This window comes from Volvox carteri (genome assembly GCF_000143455.1).
Source record: "Volvox carteri f. nagariensis unplaced genomic scaffold VOLCAscaffold_99, whole genome shotgun sequence".
Lineage (NCBI taxonomy): Eukaryota > Viridiplantae > Chlorophyta > Chlorophyceae > Chlamydomonadales > Volvocaceae > Volvox > Volvox carteri.
In genome coordinates, this window is record NW_003307642.1 from 290,925 (window position 1) to 304,242 (window position 13,318).

At 59.3% G+C, this 13,318-nt stretch overlaps 2 protein-coding genes across 2 annotated transcripts in view; one reads left to right on the forward strand and one right to left on the reverse strand.

Moving 5' to 3' along the window:
* Positions 1-5,129, forward strand: part of VOLCADRAFT_99935 (uncharacterized protein) — a gene marked incomplete at both ends in the record, with an annotated part of 14,164 nt that extends 9,035 nt beyond the window's left edge. The window contains 12 exons of the mRNA XM_002958580.1: positions 697-758; positions 858-965; positions 1,199-1,278; positions 1,477-1,500; positions 1,623-1,688; positions 2,144-2,262; positions 2,464-2,575; positions 2,611-2,673; positions 3,054-3,347; positions 3,757-3,926; positions 4,195-4,238; positions 5,110-5,129. Coding sequence (XP_002958626.1) covers positions 697-758; positions 858-965; positions 1,199-1,278; positions 1,477-1,500; positions 1,623-1,688; positions 2,144-2,262; positions 2,464-2,575; positions 2,611-2,673; positions 3,054-3,347; positions 3,757-3,926; positions 4,195-4,238; positions 5,110-5,129 — 1,162 coding nt within the window. The remainder of the gene's footprint in view (positions 1-696; positions 759-857; positions 966-1,198; positions 1,279-1,476; positions 1,501-1,622; positions 1,689-2,143; positions 2,263-2,463; positions 2,576-2,610; positions 2,674-3,053; positions 3,348-3,756; positions 3,927-4,194; positions 4,239-5,109) is intronic.
* Positions 5,130-5,807: 678 nt separating this feature from the next.
* Positions 5,808-12,384, reverse strand: VOLCADRAFT_69703 (uncharacterized protein; the record flags this gene model as incomplete). Its single annotated transcript, XM_002958603.1, has 11 exons — positions 5,808-5,942; positions 6,138-6,233; positions 6,391-6,476; positions 6,729-6,885; positions 7,256-7,396; positions 8,037-8,138; positions 8,428-8,478; positions 9,255-9,323; positions 10,262-10,492; positions 11,497-11,757; positions 11,965-12,384. The coding sequence occupies 11 exons, from the start codon at positions 12,382-12,384 to the stop codon at positions 5,808-5,810; spliced, it is 1,749 nt and encodes a 582-aa protein (XP_002958649.1).
* Positions 12,385-13,318: the final 934 nt, after the last annotated feature.

The window sequence follows — 13,318 nt, forward strand, 5'->3', positions numbered from 1 at the left end:
CCGGGGGGGCCGGGGGCTGGGGCGGGACAGCAGAAGTGCAGTGATGGTGTTACAGAGTGTGTGGCTCTGGCCCATTCGCATACATTTGAATTCTGGTCTATGATCGAACACCATAGAGCACTATACACCTTCATCACAATGTGCTACACCATACGAACTGAAAGTCCAAGGCGGTTTTGAATCCTGCCATCTGAATCCTTCCTCATCCAGTCACCCGAACATCCGCCAGAGATACAGACGGCTCAGCAATCGCCCCACCAATCCAGCGTGGTGCGAATCAAGGTCCACCAATTAAACCCTTAAGCTGCTAATTGCCGTGGTGTCACACCAGACCAGAAGTGGTAAATGTACGACACCTGTTGGACTGTACGGCAGGTTACGTCGATCCTATATAGGCGTCAGGCCAGTGTATGGTCCCCCCGCATGCTCCCTCGCCTTCCCTTTAAGACCCTGCCCCGTAGTGCAGGACCCAAATCCAAACCACTCCCAAGTGCGTCCACCCGCCGCCGCTGCCGCGTCTGCACACCTTTCCGCATCTTTTCGCGCAGCGGCAATGTTCGGCGCCCCTAAACCCCGTGTCTGGACTATGGTGGTTGGTGTTTTGGGCGTGTCGGCAATTGTGTTTTTTGTTTCATTTGAATATAAATCCCCCCTCCCCCCCCTCCTCCCCACCGCTCCCCCCTTTGCCTCGTGGAGTGAGGCGGGACTGGACTTCGGGGGCCTCCAGAAGGAGCTTCTGGAGAGGGTGGTATCTGCAGGTACGACACCGTACAAGACTACACTGGTTTGGATCTGGCCCGGCAAACATCCCAAATTGCAATGATCACTCCATTCTTTTCCCCCACAACTCCCCCAAGGCCTGGACGCAAACTACGGTTTGTTTACCTCGACACCCGACGGCCTCATCTACCCGAACCCGGCGGCTGAGAGACTCGATGGCGGCCTGGCGCTGCTTGAGTTCATGGGTGGGTGGGGGAGAGTGGGACGGCGGCGACCGAAGACACAAGTGTTGGTGATGTTCGGGGACAGCAGCAGGTTCCGAACTGCCGCTGCTGCTGCTGCTGCTGCTACCTACTACTGCTGCTACTACTACTGCTGCAGCTACTGCGAGCTGCTGAGTGGGTTTTCACGTGGACCTCCGGTCTCGGAAATTTGAATCCCGTTGCTCCCGTAATGCTCCCGTTCCCTGTCTTTCCAGGCCTTATGTTTGGCAAGGCGCTGTATGAGGGCATTCTGTTGCCGGTGCCTCTGGCTCACTTCTTCATCTCCAGGTTGCAGGTGGGTGGTAGTCGTGGTAGTGTTCGTGGTGGTGGGGGTGTATGTACGGGCATGCAGATGTTGGGAAGATGTTGGAGGCCCCGAGGAGTGCATCGCGTGTGGGGCTCTCAGTGTGTTGAACTTTCATGGTGGTGTTGATGTGTCTAACGGCCCTTCCCCCCTCGCCCCCTCCCCCCCACCTAACCACCTAACCACCAGTTGTTAACTGCCGTCAGACCTCCGGTATGTCCCCCCGCTTACTCCTCTCCCCCCCTCTCCCCGCTACCTCCCCCCCTCTCTCCCCTCGCCTCTCCCCCCTCTTCCCCCTCCTCTCCCCCCTCTCCCTCCCTCCCCCGCCCTCTTAGGGTCGTCAGCCCCTGTTTGACGACTTGGCCTCCCTGGACCCGGAGCTGCACAAGAACCTGCTCATGGTGGGGCCCGGGTGGGGACGGGGGGTAGAGGGGGCAGTGAGCTCCTCCCCGCGCTCTTCAGGTCGTACCTTGGCGGGCAAGTGAGGAGGAGGGGTTAGCGGGGCCCCCGTGTTGGGTGGGCAGCGGCTGGTAAGGGAGGGGGGGGTAGGAATGAGGAGCGCTTTTCCAGCCCGTTCCCCCAACACCCCTACCAACACCTCTCGTCCCTCCCATCCGCCTATCCTGCATCACACCCAACCATAATACCACGTCCCAGTTACCGATATATCTCCTTCCCTGACCCTCCCCCTCCCTTCATACACGCACACACACGGGCACGGGCACCCGCGTAAAGCACGGTCAGAGGTCCAACAGACAACCTCTCAAGCACACCGCACGCACGCGGACCACCCCCCGGTGTGTTTCCAATCACCGAACCCGGCCCACCCCGTTTCCCTCTCTCTACACACTGCCAGGTGAAGCGTTACGAGGGTGACGTGGCCGACCTGGGTTTGACCTTCAGCGCGGACACGGACTACCTGGGCTGTCCGGCTCATCACGAGCTGCTGACTGGCCGGGGGGACATGCCCGTGACGTAAGAGGGAGAGAGAGAGGGGAGGGGGTTGGGGGGGTTGGGGGAGGGAGGGCCGGAGATAAGGACTGGAGTGGGGGGAAGGGTCCATTGCAGGGCGGGGTCCGTCAGGGGGTGCAGGAGGGCGGGGAGGGAAATGGAGGAACGGAAGTTTACTTAGTACCCCCGATTTCCCCTCGTCCCCCTCCCCTCATCCCCCCCTAGCAACGAGTCCCGGCTGTTGTACTGCCATCTACTGGCGGACTGGCATCTCAACGGCAAGTTGGGGGCACCCACCGCCGCATTCACAAGGGGACTGCTCAGCCTCATACCGCAGGTACGTGCGGCCTGCCATGTCGTATCACATCACAGGGCTGTACTGCGCAGTACACGGCAGCTGTCTCCCAGCGGCGCAGTCAGTTAGGATATCCGTCGGTGGGCAGCCATGGGGAAACATGTGGGGGCCAGCAAAAGTCAAGAGGGGAAACACAACTTCCAACGTCCAAAGACGCAAACTGTGACTGGAGTTCAAAGCAATGACGCAGCTGTGTAAACGTTCCATGAGATTTCGTGAAACTGCGGGGGCAGGAGGTCGGGCGGTTGAAGACAGCCAAGCCATATAGCCTCTAGTCCTTGAGGGGCCCCTTCCTCTCCCTCCATACCTCCTCCCCCTTTTCGGGGATATTCTTGGTCAGTTGCCTAAATCCGTTGGCCTTTCGCAGCAGTTGGTGTTTTCATCGTTAGCAGTTGAACCCTTTTGCTGCTTCTTGGGTCCCCTTCGATTACCCGCCACCCGCCACCCCCCACCCCCTCAGGCCTCTCTGCGCCTCTTCAACCCTCGGGAGTTCAATCAGCTTCTATCCGGGGCGGCGGCGGATGGTCCAGGGGGGGGCGGCGGCGCGGCCCCTCTAGACGTAGCGGACATGCGGCGGTGGACCCGCTACAGCGGCGGCTACAGCCCGGACTCCACCACCGTCAAGTTGTTTTGGCGGGTGGTGGCGGAGCTCACCCCCAACCAGCAGTCGGCGCTGCTGCGCTTTGTGACCAGCTGCAGCCGACCCCCGCTGGGGGGCTTCCGCTACTTGCAGCCGCCGCTGACTGTCCACAAGGTGGGAGTGATTGGCGGGAGTTGGGGGAGGGGATGATGGGAGGGGGGGGGATCAGAGGGGGAATGGGAGGGGCGTGGGGCCCCGTGCTGCTTATTGGATGAGGGTGGGAGGACGGCGGTTCCGGGAAAAACCGGTTCCTGTCCCCCCCTTCCATCCACCTGCCTGTGTGCGTCTCCTAAACTGGGGTGGCTGCATGGCCCCGCCCCTTTTGGAGAGATCCTCGGGGAGTGCAATGTTGCTCTGGAGTTTGCGCTCTGGGACTGTATCCAACAACGCCCTGCCTCGACCACTGTACGGCCTTCGCCTCTTCCGCATCGCCCGTACGGAAATGGCTGCTATTGCTGACACGCCGGTGCCCCGCCTCCGGCCCGGCTCTGCCCCCAACCCCACCCGGTCCTCGCCCTTCCAGGTGGAGTGCGAGGCTGGACTGTTCGCCGCCCTGGGGGGCCGCGACGTGGACCGCCTGCCCTCCGCTTCCACCTGCTATAACATGCTCAAGCTGCCCAACTACCGGCGAGCCTCCACCCTCAAGGCCAAGCTGCTGTACTCCATCACCTCGGGAGCGGGTTTCGAACTGTCGTGAGCCGGATGGCGGTTACCTATGTGTGCCATGGGCGGTCCCCTGGTCCGGGGTTGGGCACATGGCCGCTGGTGGATGTCATGGGTGTCTTCGGGATGAAATCGTACGGGGCAGAGGGGCCGGACCGGAGGACGAGGAGGATTCAATGGGCCCGGTGGAGTGACAGGCTGTGGGTTGCATGGGAAGGAGTACAGGCGGGCCGGGCCAGGCCAGGCGTGTGAAAGGGACGGCATGATGTTGCAGGGCCACGCCTGCTGCCTGACACAGGTACGGACACCCGATGTCTGGTCGATTCCCCCGGCTGCGTCTACGTGAGTCGCTGTAGGCCGGTGAGGCCCTTTGTCCTGATGCAGCATATCTGGTAACGTGCCTGTTTGTGCGGCTGCTGCAAAAGGATGCGTGAACGTCTGCACCGCTCATTTCCTTCGCATCGAAGCGAATTGATCTTTTTTATCAGGCTGTGTCCGGCAACACTCTTCACCCTTCTCTATCCCACCGAGTCATCGCGTCCCCGGAACAACGCCGTTTTCTCGGGCCCTCTGCTTTCTTGGTCCCACTCCCTCAGCCAACACAATCGGACAGGATTGCCGACACCATCGTCAGCATCGAATGAAAGGCCCTGCGCGTCCCCACCAGATACGGGGACTGTACTCCCGCACACCGGCAAGGAGCTGCTGTCGAGGCCTATTCGGCTCCGGAATGCTGTCAGCGACTTCCCGAACAGGACTAAAACATGCCCAACCTGCGCCATGCCACCTGCCCATCATCCATTTGACACAGCTAGAGCCTCGCAGAGTGGTCACATAGACGATCAAACAAGTTCCCTCCGCCAATATCCTTCCACTGAAAAAACGGTTCGATGGCCACAATCTAAGCAATGCCGACAAAACAGCATCATGAGTTACACTCCCCCAAAAAACAGCAAATTGTAAACACGCGCAATTATAAAGCCCGCGATTACTAAAAGAAATCATGTCAGGTTTATAAGGTCATATCGCAAAATACAAAAACACGAGCCTGGAACGCCGGGGGCGAAGGGAGCTCTCTGTCCCCAAGTTGCCACGGCACGGAGCCGGACCGCTGCAAGCGACACAAAGGTTTGCATATAAACACGTACACGCATGTCCGGTGCTCATTCCTTTTCTTGCGTCCCCAACCCCCTACCCCGATGCTGCGCCCCAGCTTCAAGCCTGCCGACCTAGCCAGGACAACATCTGCTGCCCCCGCGCTGCCCCGAAAGCGTGCGGGTCAACCCCATCCGCTCCATGTCCCAGCGTCCCCAGCGGCGAGTCTCGTCCTGGTCCAATGTCTTCATCCGAACTAGCCCTCTCTCTCAATCCCCCACAGCAGGGACGGGCGTCATCCCACAGCATTCTTCCCCACACACGCGCATGTGCCTACTTCTATCTGTCCGCTCTGCTGCATCATAAAAAACCAAGGGAAACTGCATTGCGTCGTCCCCTCGATAGTCAGTTTCTTAGCGCAACAGCACACACACACCTCTTGTGAGTTGCCCATCTTCATTTGAGCGCCATCCGGAGGTGGGGCCAAAAGATGCGCCTGGATAGACCTCTCATGGCGCCGTGCGCGGTCCCCCAAAAAAAAACTATCCCGCTCTCGTCAACCGCCTCCCCAATCGCGTCCGCCCTGCCTGGTCCTGGTCCTCGCTTTGTTCAGCTCCGAGAAAGCACTGAGTCGTCCACTGACGAGTTCGGCGTTGTGCCCCTTGCCGCTGCCCTGCCGCAGTTGCCGACTCGTTAGTGGGTTCCTCCCTTTTCCTTTTGCTTTGCCTTGCAAGCCCGAACCCCTCGCGAGGATAAATCCATCGCTTGCCTGCTAGGGCTGCATTGCCGTCGCCGGCGCTGCCGCTGGTTCACCTCTTAATCGTCCCACGCCGCATCCGCCACCCCCGAACCGGCCGCCGCCGGAGCCGCCGTGGCCATGTGCGCGTACTTGTCATCCACCTTGACTGCCCCGGCGCCAGTTTGGAGCATACCCTGGCTCGTCATCTTAAGCTGGGACCTGCATTCGGGTGCAGCAGAGCGGGAGTGAAAGGGGGACGAATCGCGACGTCGCCGCGTTTTGATGATGCGGCGTCCAGACCTGGCATCGTTGGTAACATGTATTTGCTTAATCTCCCAACCCCCAAGTCGCCGACGCCTGCGCTTTGGACCCCTCCCTCGGCCCTCCTTGCCCTCCTCAATCCCGACCCACTTGAACTCCCGGGCCAGTTGCCGCTCCTCCTTGCGAGCCTCCTTGCCAGTGGCGAAGGCAAAGCCGTTGCCCTTCTCCAGCTCGGCCAAGGCCTTGCGGGAAAGGTGCGGGATTGTGAAACAACAGGCGGAAGGGGGTTATGTAATCGCCTCAAACACACCAGAACTGGGCATGTCTCAAACCGCGACAAGCGGGGCGGAGAGGAAAATGAAAACAAATCGGTTAGCTGTCGTCTTAGGATGTCCCTACCTGCTTAATCTGCGCCACCAGGAAGCTGTCTCGGTCGTTCCACAATGAGGTAGCTCGGCCCTTGGTTCCCGCACGCCCCGTGCGGCCTACAGTGGAAGTACAGGGAGGATATGAGAGGAGGGAGAAGGTCAGGGAAGTAAGACAAACGTCCCGGGCAAGGCTCGCGCGCGTGACAGTATCCAAAACGCAATCTTGAAGGACACAGCTGCTACAAGGGATACCTGCGTCGGCCGTGCTGGCAACCCCTCACTCCTATCACCTCGCTCCCCGCCTCCCTCCCAACCGCCTAAATGCACCTCCCTACGTGTCTCACCCGTCCGCCCCAGCCTCCGTCTCACCAATTCGGTGCACATAGTCCTCAAAGGTCTTCGGCAGATCCATGTTAATCACGTGGCCAATGCCCTTGACGTCCAGTCCACGGGAGGCCAAATCGGTCGCCACCAGCACCTTGATGTGACCCTTTGCAAAGTCGCGAAGCGCGGCCTCGCGCTCAAACTGTACAGAAAAGCGGTTGGCAGGCAGACACGGACGGACGTACAGACGGGTGGACACACGCCCAAGCGAAGTTGGGTGGCAGTCAGGGACTGGATGCAGGCAAATGTATCCACGTGCATGGTTTCCTCCTTGGATAACAGAGGTTTGGGGTGACAGACAAAAGGATGATGGGACCGCCACGGGCACTTCTCGGTGTACAGCAGGACACGTCTACATGTGGCCCCAGGGAGAGATTCGCCTGTGACCTCGAGTGTTGTGAACCTGCCCCAGGCACCCACTTTCCAGGACAAGGTCTTCCAGGGTCTTGTGCTCATCATACGTGATAGTTACGCGCATAGGGTTGCGGCCCACCACCCGCCACGCCACGCACCTGCCCCAGCCCTCCATGCAGTGCATTGGCCGGGATGCCATCCTCCTGCAGCGCCGCGGCCACCTCATCACACCGGTTCTTGCGCTCAACGAACACAATAGTCAGCGGCATGGGGGGCCCACCCGAGGCCTCGGCAGCAACCTGTCGGCGGAAACGAACGCGGGGATGCGCGTGCGCGCAGCCCGCACAGCAGAGAGCGGAACACGGCGAATAGGGGAGCGACCGTTGTACTGCATGTTTCACGTTGTTAGCTTGGTTTGCGCACTGGGGTCTGATGCAGGAAACTGACTAAACTGCTGCTGCAATTGAGCCGCACCTAGAGCCTAGGCCATAACATGCAGCAAATGGATGCATAGGTGAGCCCAACAACCAGGCTCGGCTTCCCCCCCCCGACAGCGCGGCGCAAGAAAGGGACGCAGCAGAACCGCATATGCGCCAGGTAAGGGCAGTTCTGGCCCCTGCCATTTGGTTGCTAAATGAAGCCGCCGGGGGCTGCGCATCTGGAATGGCATGAGAGTGCATCGCAAGAGGGGAATTTCGGGGCGGGGATGTATCCTGCAGGTTGATGCGCTATGCACACCAAGCAGGGCGGGGCGGGGCGCGTATGGCTGCCGGCTTCCCCAACCCAGTCTAACCCAGTCGTATTACTACCTTCCCTACACCTCCCCCGAAGATTACAACATGGTTGGGGGCCACATCTTGCCTGGACTGCCCCTGCCAGCGATGCTCCTCCCTTCAGGGTCCCCTACACCCATCCCTCCCTCCCACCTCTGAATCCCACCTCTGAAGAGATGAGCGCCACCAGGATGTCCAGCTTCTGTCCCTCGGGTGCGTGCTCCAGCCGCTGGGCCACATTGGCGGTGGGAGTGGACACGGCGCCGATCTGGAGGAGCGGAGTGGAGGGGGCAAGCGGAGGGTGGAGGTGGAAAAAGCTGATGCTGGTGGTGACGATGGAAGATGGTCAGGGTACAACTGTATAAAGCCTAGAGCTTCCACACGGATGTGGAAACTAAGAACTGCATGGAGGTGGGTGAGGCACAGGCGCGCGGGCTTCACCGTCTGGGACAGCAGTCCTAGCCCCACCGCGCCCTCTCATCACCCGCCCACCGTCATATACCCTGGACCTGACACCAACCCGCAGCGCCCATCGTTACAGCTAAGACCGGCCTCACCTTGACCGTCACCGGCTTATTCAGGTAGGCACGGGCCAGCTCCTCAATCTCCTGCGCGTCCAGGTGGGCCAGTGGGGGACATGGGGGGTCACCATGAGCGGGGAATTAGGATTAGGACCGGAGGACTAGGATAGTACTCTACGGGCGCAGGCCTGCCCCACCTTGTGCCCTCACAACCGCTTTCAGTTAGGTACGTGTGTTGGCGTGCGACTGAAGCTGCATGCCCGTGCTACGTATGAGACGACGCTTTGGAGGAAGGGCCGCTGCGGCCCCCACCTACCCCCGCCCCGTAACTTTCCTAGCGCCCTGGTTACCACATTTCCAGGACCGGACGCACCACCTTTCCCTTCTTCCACTCCTCCAGCGCTAAGAACCCCAACACACGGATGGGCGCGGCAACCCTCCCTCGTGAATAGGAGCCCCAGCGATGAGCCCATCCGCTGAGCAGCACCCGCCTCTGGACTTCTTTGCCCTGACCCTTCAGCACCAACGCAACGGTATAGCATGGCTTTTTGGTGCGCAAACGCTGCCCCCGACTGCTTTTGAGTGCGCTGGTCCTGAACTGCTGCCCCTGGCAGGCATTAACTGCTAGGCGTTGCGTCATTGTCCAGCCGCAACCGGCAGCAGACGGATGGTGTCGTAGTGGGGGAGTTGGGGCTCCAGGACAAGAGCTCTTGAGAGCCCCGTACCCGCAACCCCGTGTATTCCCAGGTGATACAGGTTGAACATCGAGACAGACTTAGCGCATTCCACACGTGGGTTTCTGCCTGCGCTGCGACGGTGATGTAGCGCTTCATGCACCCCAGCCCGCACCCCAACCATCGCACCTTGGGCATGGTCGCGCTGAAAAGCAACGTTTGGTGACGGGGCGGCAGGTTGTTCATCACCTCCTTAATCTGTAACAGGAACGTGGAGATGGATGGGATAGGATGAGGCGACGGAAGGCCAAGGGACAGCAAGCGTTGGCTGGCGCGGGATGAAGGTAGGTGACATAGGGGGGTGACATCGCCCTGTCGTCCTGTCCTTTCACGGAAGAGGATATACAGCCGCGTGCGTGAGGTGCCTGCATGGCCTGCACGCCGCCTTTCACCTGCTCGCTGCAGTGCATGACGGCAGCTGGTGCAGTGGGCTCGTTTATAAGAAGGCACCGAGTCCCGAACAAGGACCGCTAACCCTAGGGGTTGGAAAGACCCCGATGAGAGGTTGTGGGGCTCGGGGTCGCCATGCCGCTTGAGTAACCCATAGGGGGGCGGCATTGGGACATTGTAACTGGTGATCTCTTGGCTGCACGACATGCATTTCGCAGGTGTCGAAAGTAAACCCTGCTACTGCATTATGCTTGTCGCACCACGGGGGAAGCATCACGGGGCCCCGTCAATGGGCAGCACCAGGAGCATGCAAATGCTAACAACGTTGTCGACAGATGCCGGCTAGCCGTGCAACTGTACATGCAAGTGACAAGCAGGAAATGGCTGGTCCATGTAATCAGCTCCCAGGTGCATCTGCCGCGTACGCCGGCGACCCCTCAGGATTGAGGGGGCGCGCTTCACCCGCCCGTACTTTACCTACTTGCCTTTGCGTCCCTACTACTCGGTGCCATCGCATTAGGCATCATCCCACCAGAATGACCGCGGTCTGGCCAATCCCCCCGCTGCACGCGATACCAAATAATTTAGTTCGCCGGACCATCACCGCCGCGAACCGCTCAACCCCCCCAACGCAACACTACAGCACTCGCACGCACACCCAGCCACCCTCAAGCCCCCGGCCCCGGTATCGGTCTTTCCTAACCTAACCCAACTCATAAATTAGAAACCCCGCCCCGGTGTCGCACCTGCGGCTCGAAACCCATATCCAACATGCGGTCCGCCTCGTCGAGTACGACGTACGATACCCTGCTGAGATTGGTGTAGGACTGCTGTAGGAGGTCGATGAAGCGGCCGGGTGTAGCCACTACCACCTCCACTCCGTTGCGCAAGTCGTGGCGCTGCTCTTGCATGGGCACGCCACCCACCACAATTGACGTGCGCACATTGCGGCTGCTGCTGCGGCTGAAGGCACGGACCTATCAAGAGCGCCATGCACCACCATGGGTACCGCAAGGGGGGGAAGGAAGTAAGGACGAGGCAAACGGGGCGCGCATGGGCCCGAGCACGCTGAGAGGGCCCGGCGAAATGGGAGCCGGCACGGGGGGCCTACAATTGGCGATATGGGTCACCATTGCGACATAGGGGTCCACTGCAGCTGTGAGAAGGGCAGCACTAGCAAAGAAAACGGATGCATACTGCACTGTCACTGCACACCCAGTAAAAAAACTATCCAGGTTGCGTGTGTGTGTGTGCCTGTGTGTGTGTGTGGTTGGGGGGGTATATAATGATATGGATCCGCCTCCCTCTAGCCTGGGGGTAGTGTGGATTCAGCCGGTCACGCCGGCACCATATGACATTCAAATTCCCCGCCGACAAAAGAAATCGATCCGTACCAATGTCACCTGGCACCGGGACGGTGCACACTACAGATGGATCCGTGCTGTCCCCCTTATCGATATGGGCCAAATTCTCAGATGCAGTTCGAGTCCACTCCGACCTTACCCACACAACGGGAGGTCGCAGGTGCAGTAATCAGCAGTGGCGTGTGGGCCGCTGTGCAGCCATCCGTGCACCAGCAGTAACGACATGCCGCATGCGTCGTGGCCGTGGCAATGTAAACCCAAATACACGCATACCCCTGCCCCTTTCCTCCATGCCTTAGACACACCCCACCAGGCCACGCCGCTGGCTGGCTGGCTGGGCTAGCACCTAGGTCGCACGCGCAGGACCAGCGCATGATCCAAGCATACCATGAGGCCGCATGCAAAGATGCATGGTAGCTGATATAATTAACGCGGTAGCAGGCTGACAGCATTTAGGGTCAAGTCTTAACTGCCACTCGACAAGATCTCGACAGAGTGAACCTAGGAACCGAGTCCCCACTGCAACCCCTCAACATCCGCAGCCTGTGCCAGGCACCAGACTCGCAGAGACTCCCCAGCAGCTGTGGCGGCGGCGTGCAGTGGCAAGTGGGGCGCACCTCGCGTTCAATTTGCTGCGCCAGCTCACGGGTTGGTGCCAGCACCAGCGCCATAGGCCCGTCACCCGGCCTCAGAGGAGGCTGATTAAGACAGTGCTGAATCATTGGGATTGAGAAGGATGCGGTCTTGCCGCTTCCGGTCTCAGCGCAGCCCAAAATGTCGCGTCCCGACAGAGCGATCGGAAGGCCCTGTGCCTGGATTGGCGTGGGCGTCTCGTACTTGTGATGGGCAATGTCCGCCAAAATGTTAGGGTGAAGATTCTGCGAGTTGCGGCACAAACGAGGCGCCATCGGAAAGCCAAATTTCAGACCATGCCGCCGTCTATGCACGGAATTTTGACATCAACAAGCTGCCAAAGCGCCAGGGCGCATAAAATGCATAGATTGCAAGCCGTCTGGCGCTGATCTGCTGGCGCCGGAAACAACCGCTACGGCTTAAGCCCCCGAGACGGCTCCTGGAACCCTCACCATTTCCTGAAACGACTCAATTGGCGGTGCTGCCTTGGGCTCGCCTTCGGTAACATCGACTGTGACCTTGAGACGCTGCCGAATTTCTTGAATATTCTCATCGCTCAACGCCTGAACACGGCTTGTAGGTTGCCAGTTGGCGAACACGGCCTCCACAGCTGGTCCACTGCGATGGTATCCTCTGCTAGCATCACCGAAATTTTGCGTGCTTCCACTGCGGGGAAGTCCGGACGAGCCCTGACGCGAAAATCCTCCCTCTCCCCTTCCGCCATACGAAACATTGTCTAGACGAGTTCCATAACTACCGGAACGAGGAAAGCCAGAGGAGCCTTCAGGAGCACGAGCAGCTGTGGAAGAGGACTCAGATGGGGAAGCAGCGTCCTGCTGCTTGCCGCGCAAGTGCGGGGGTACGTAGGGCATGTGTCTATTCGAGCAAAGACTGATTGCTGGTTTGGTAGTATGTTATAGAGAAATACCTTGTGCGTAGCGGTTCTTACTTATTCCCGGCTAGTCCGGCAACGGCGGGCGCCTACACAACTTTGGCTCTTTTAGACTGCACTCGAATTCATCTACAAACTGATCGCAGTAAACCCCTTTATGTTAAATGCTGGCGCGTCCAGGTCCGCTTAGACACGTTGAACACCGTTAGTTAGGCAAGAATTAAGCAAGGACCTGGTGATCCCAAATACCCCAAAGGCTAACCGCCTGCCCAAAATGAAACATATAAGTGAAGTGTAATCCTTGTAGTCATGTATCTGTTGGCAAAGAATTCAGTCTGCCAAATCCCTAGTGAGCGATCCTTCTTGTGTGGCAATCCTGCGTCTCCCAAGGCGTCAGAGCATTTTGATTAAGCCTTGGGGACATTGGCGATGAATCGCTGTCAGACGATCCTTTTTCTGGCGCCATTTGGCGCCTGCGCATCCTGCGACCCATGGGCCATCGACTGCTAGTAAACAGTGAAGCATCCTCACATGTCCTGCCTTCTGGATTCCTTCCATTACGCGCTGTAAGAATGTGCAAGCTTTCAAGCAGCTAACATTTCTGTTTCTCCTGCGAAAATGCGCCGTTGCATTATCCCTCACAAAAATGCAACCGCGTTCCCAAGTTGCCCGCTTTCTACTGGAGACTAGGTCCACGGTGCAGCTGTCCAGAACGACAGTTCGTGTTACATTAATGCTTGCGCCCTTAGCACTGCGCCTTATGGCGCCTTTTTATAAACGAAGCTATGGGTGCCGTTCAGCAGCAGGCCGCCTTAACCCATTAGCGACCCGAGGGGTCCCAAAAGGCTGACTCCCGCCAAATCCGGTCTTTGGGAAGTCAGGGCCCTGTCGGCCACTGTGCTGTGCTCCCTCCT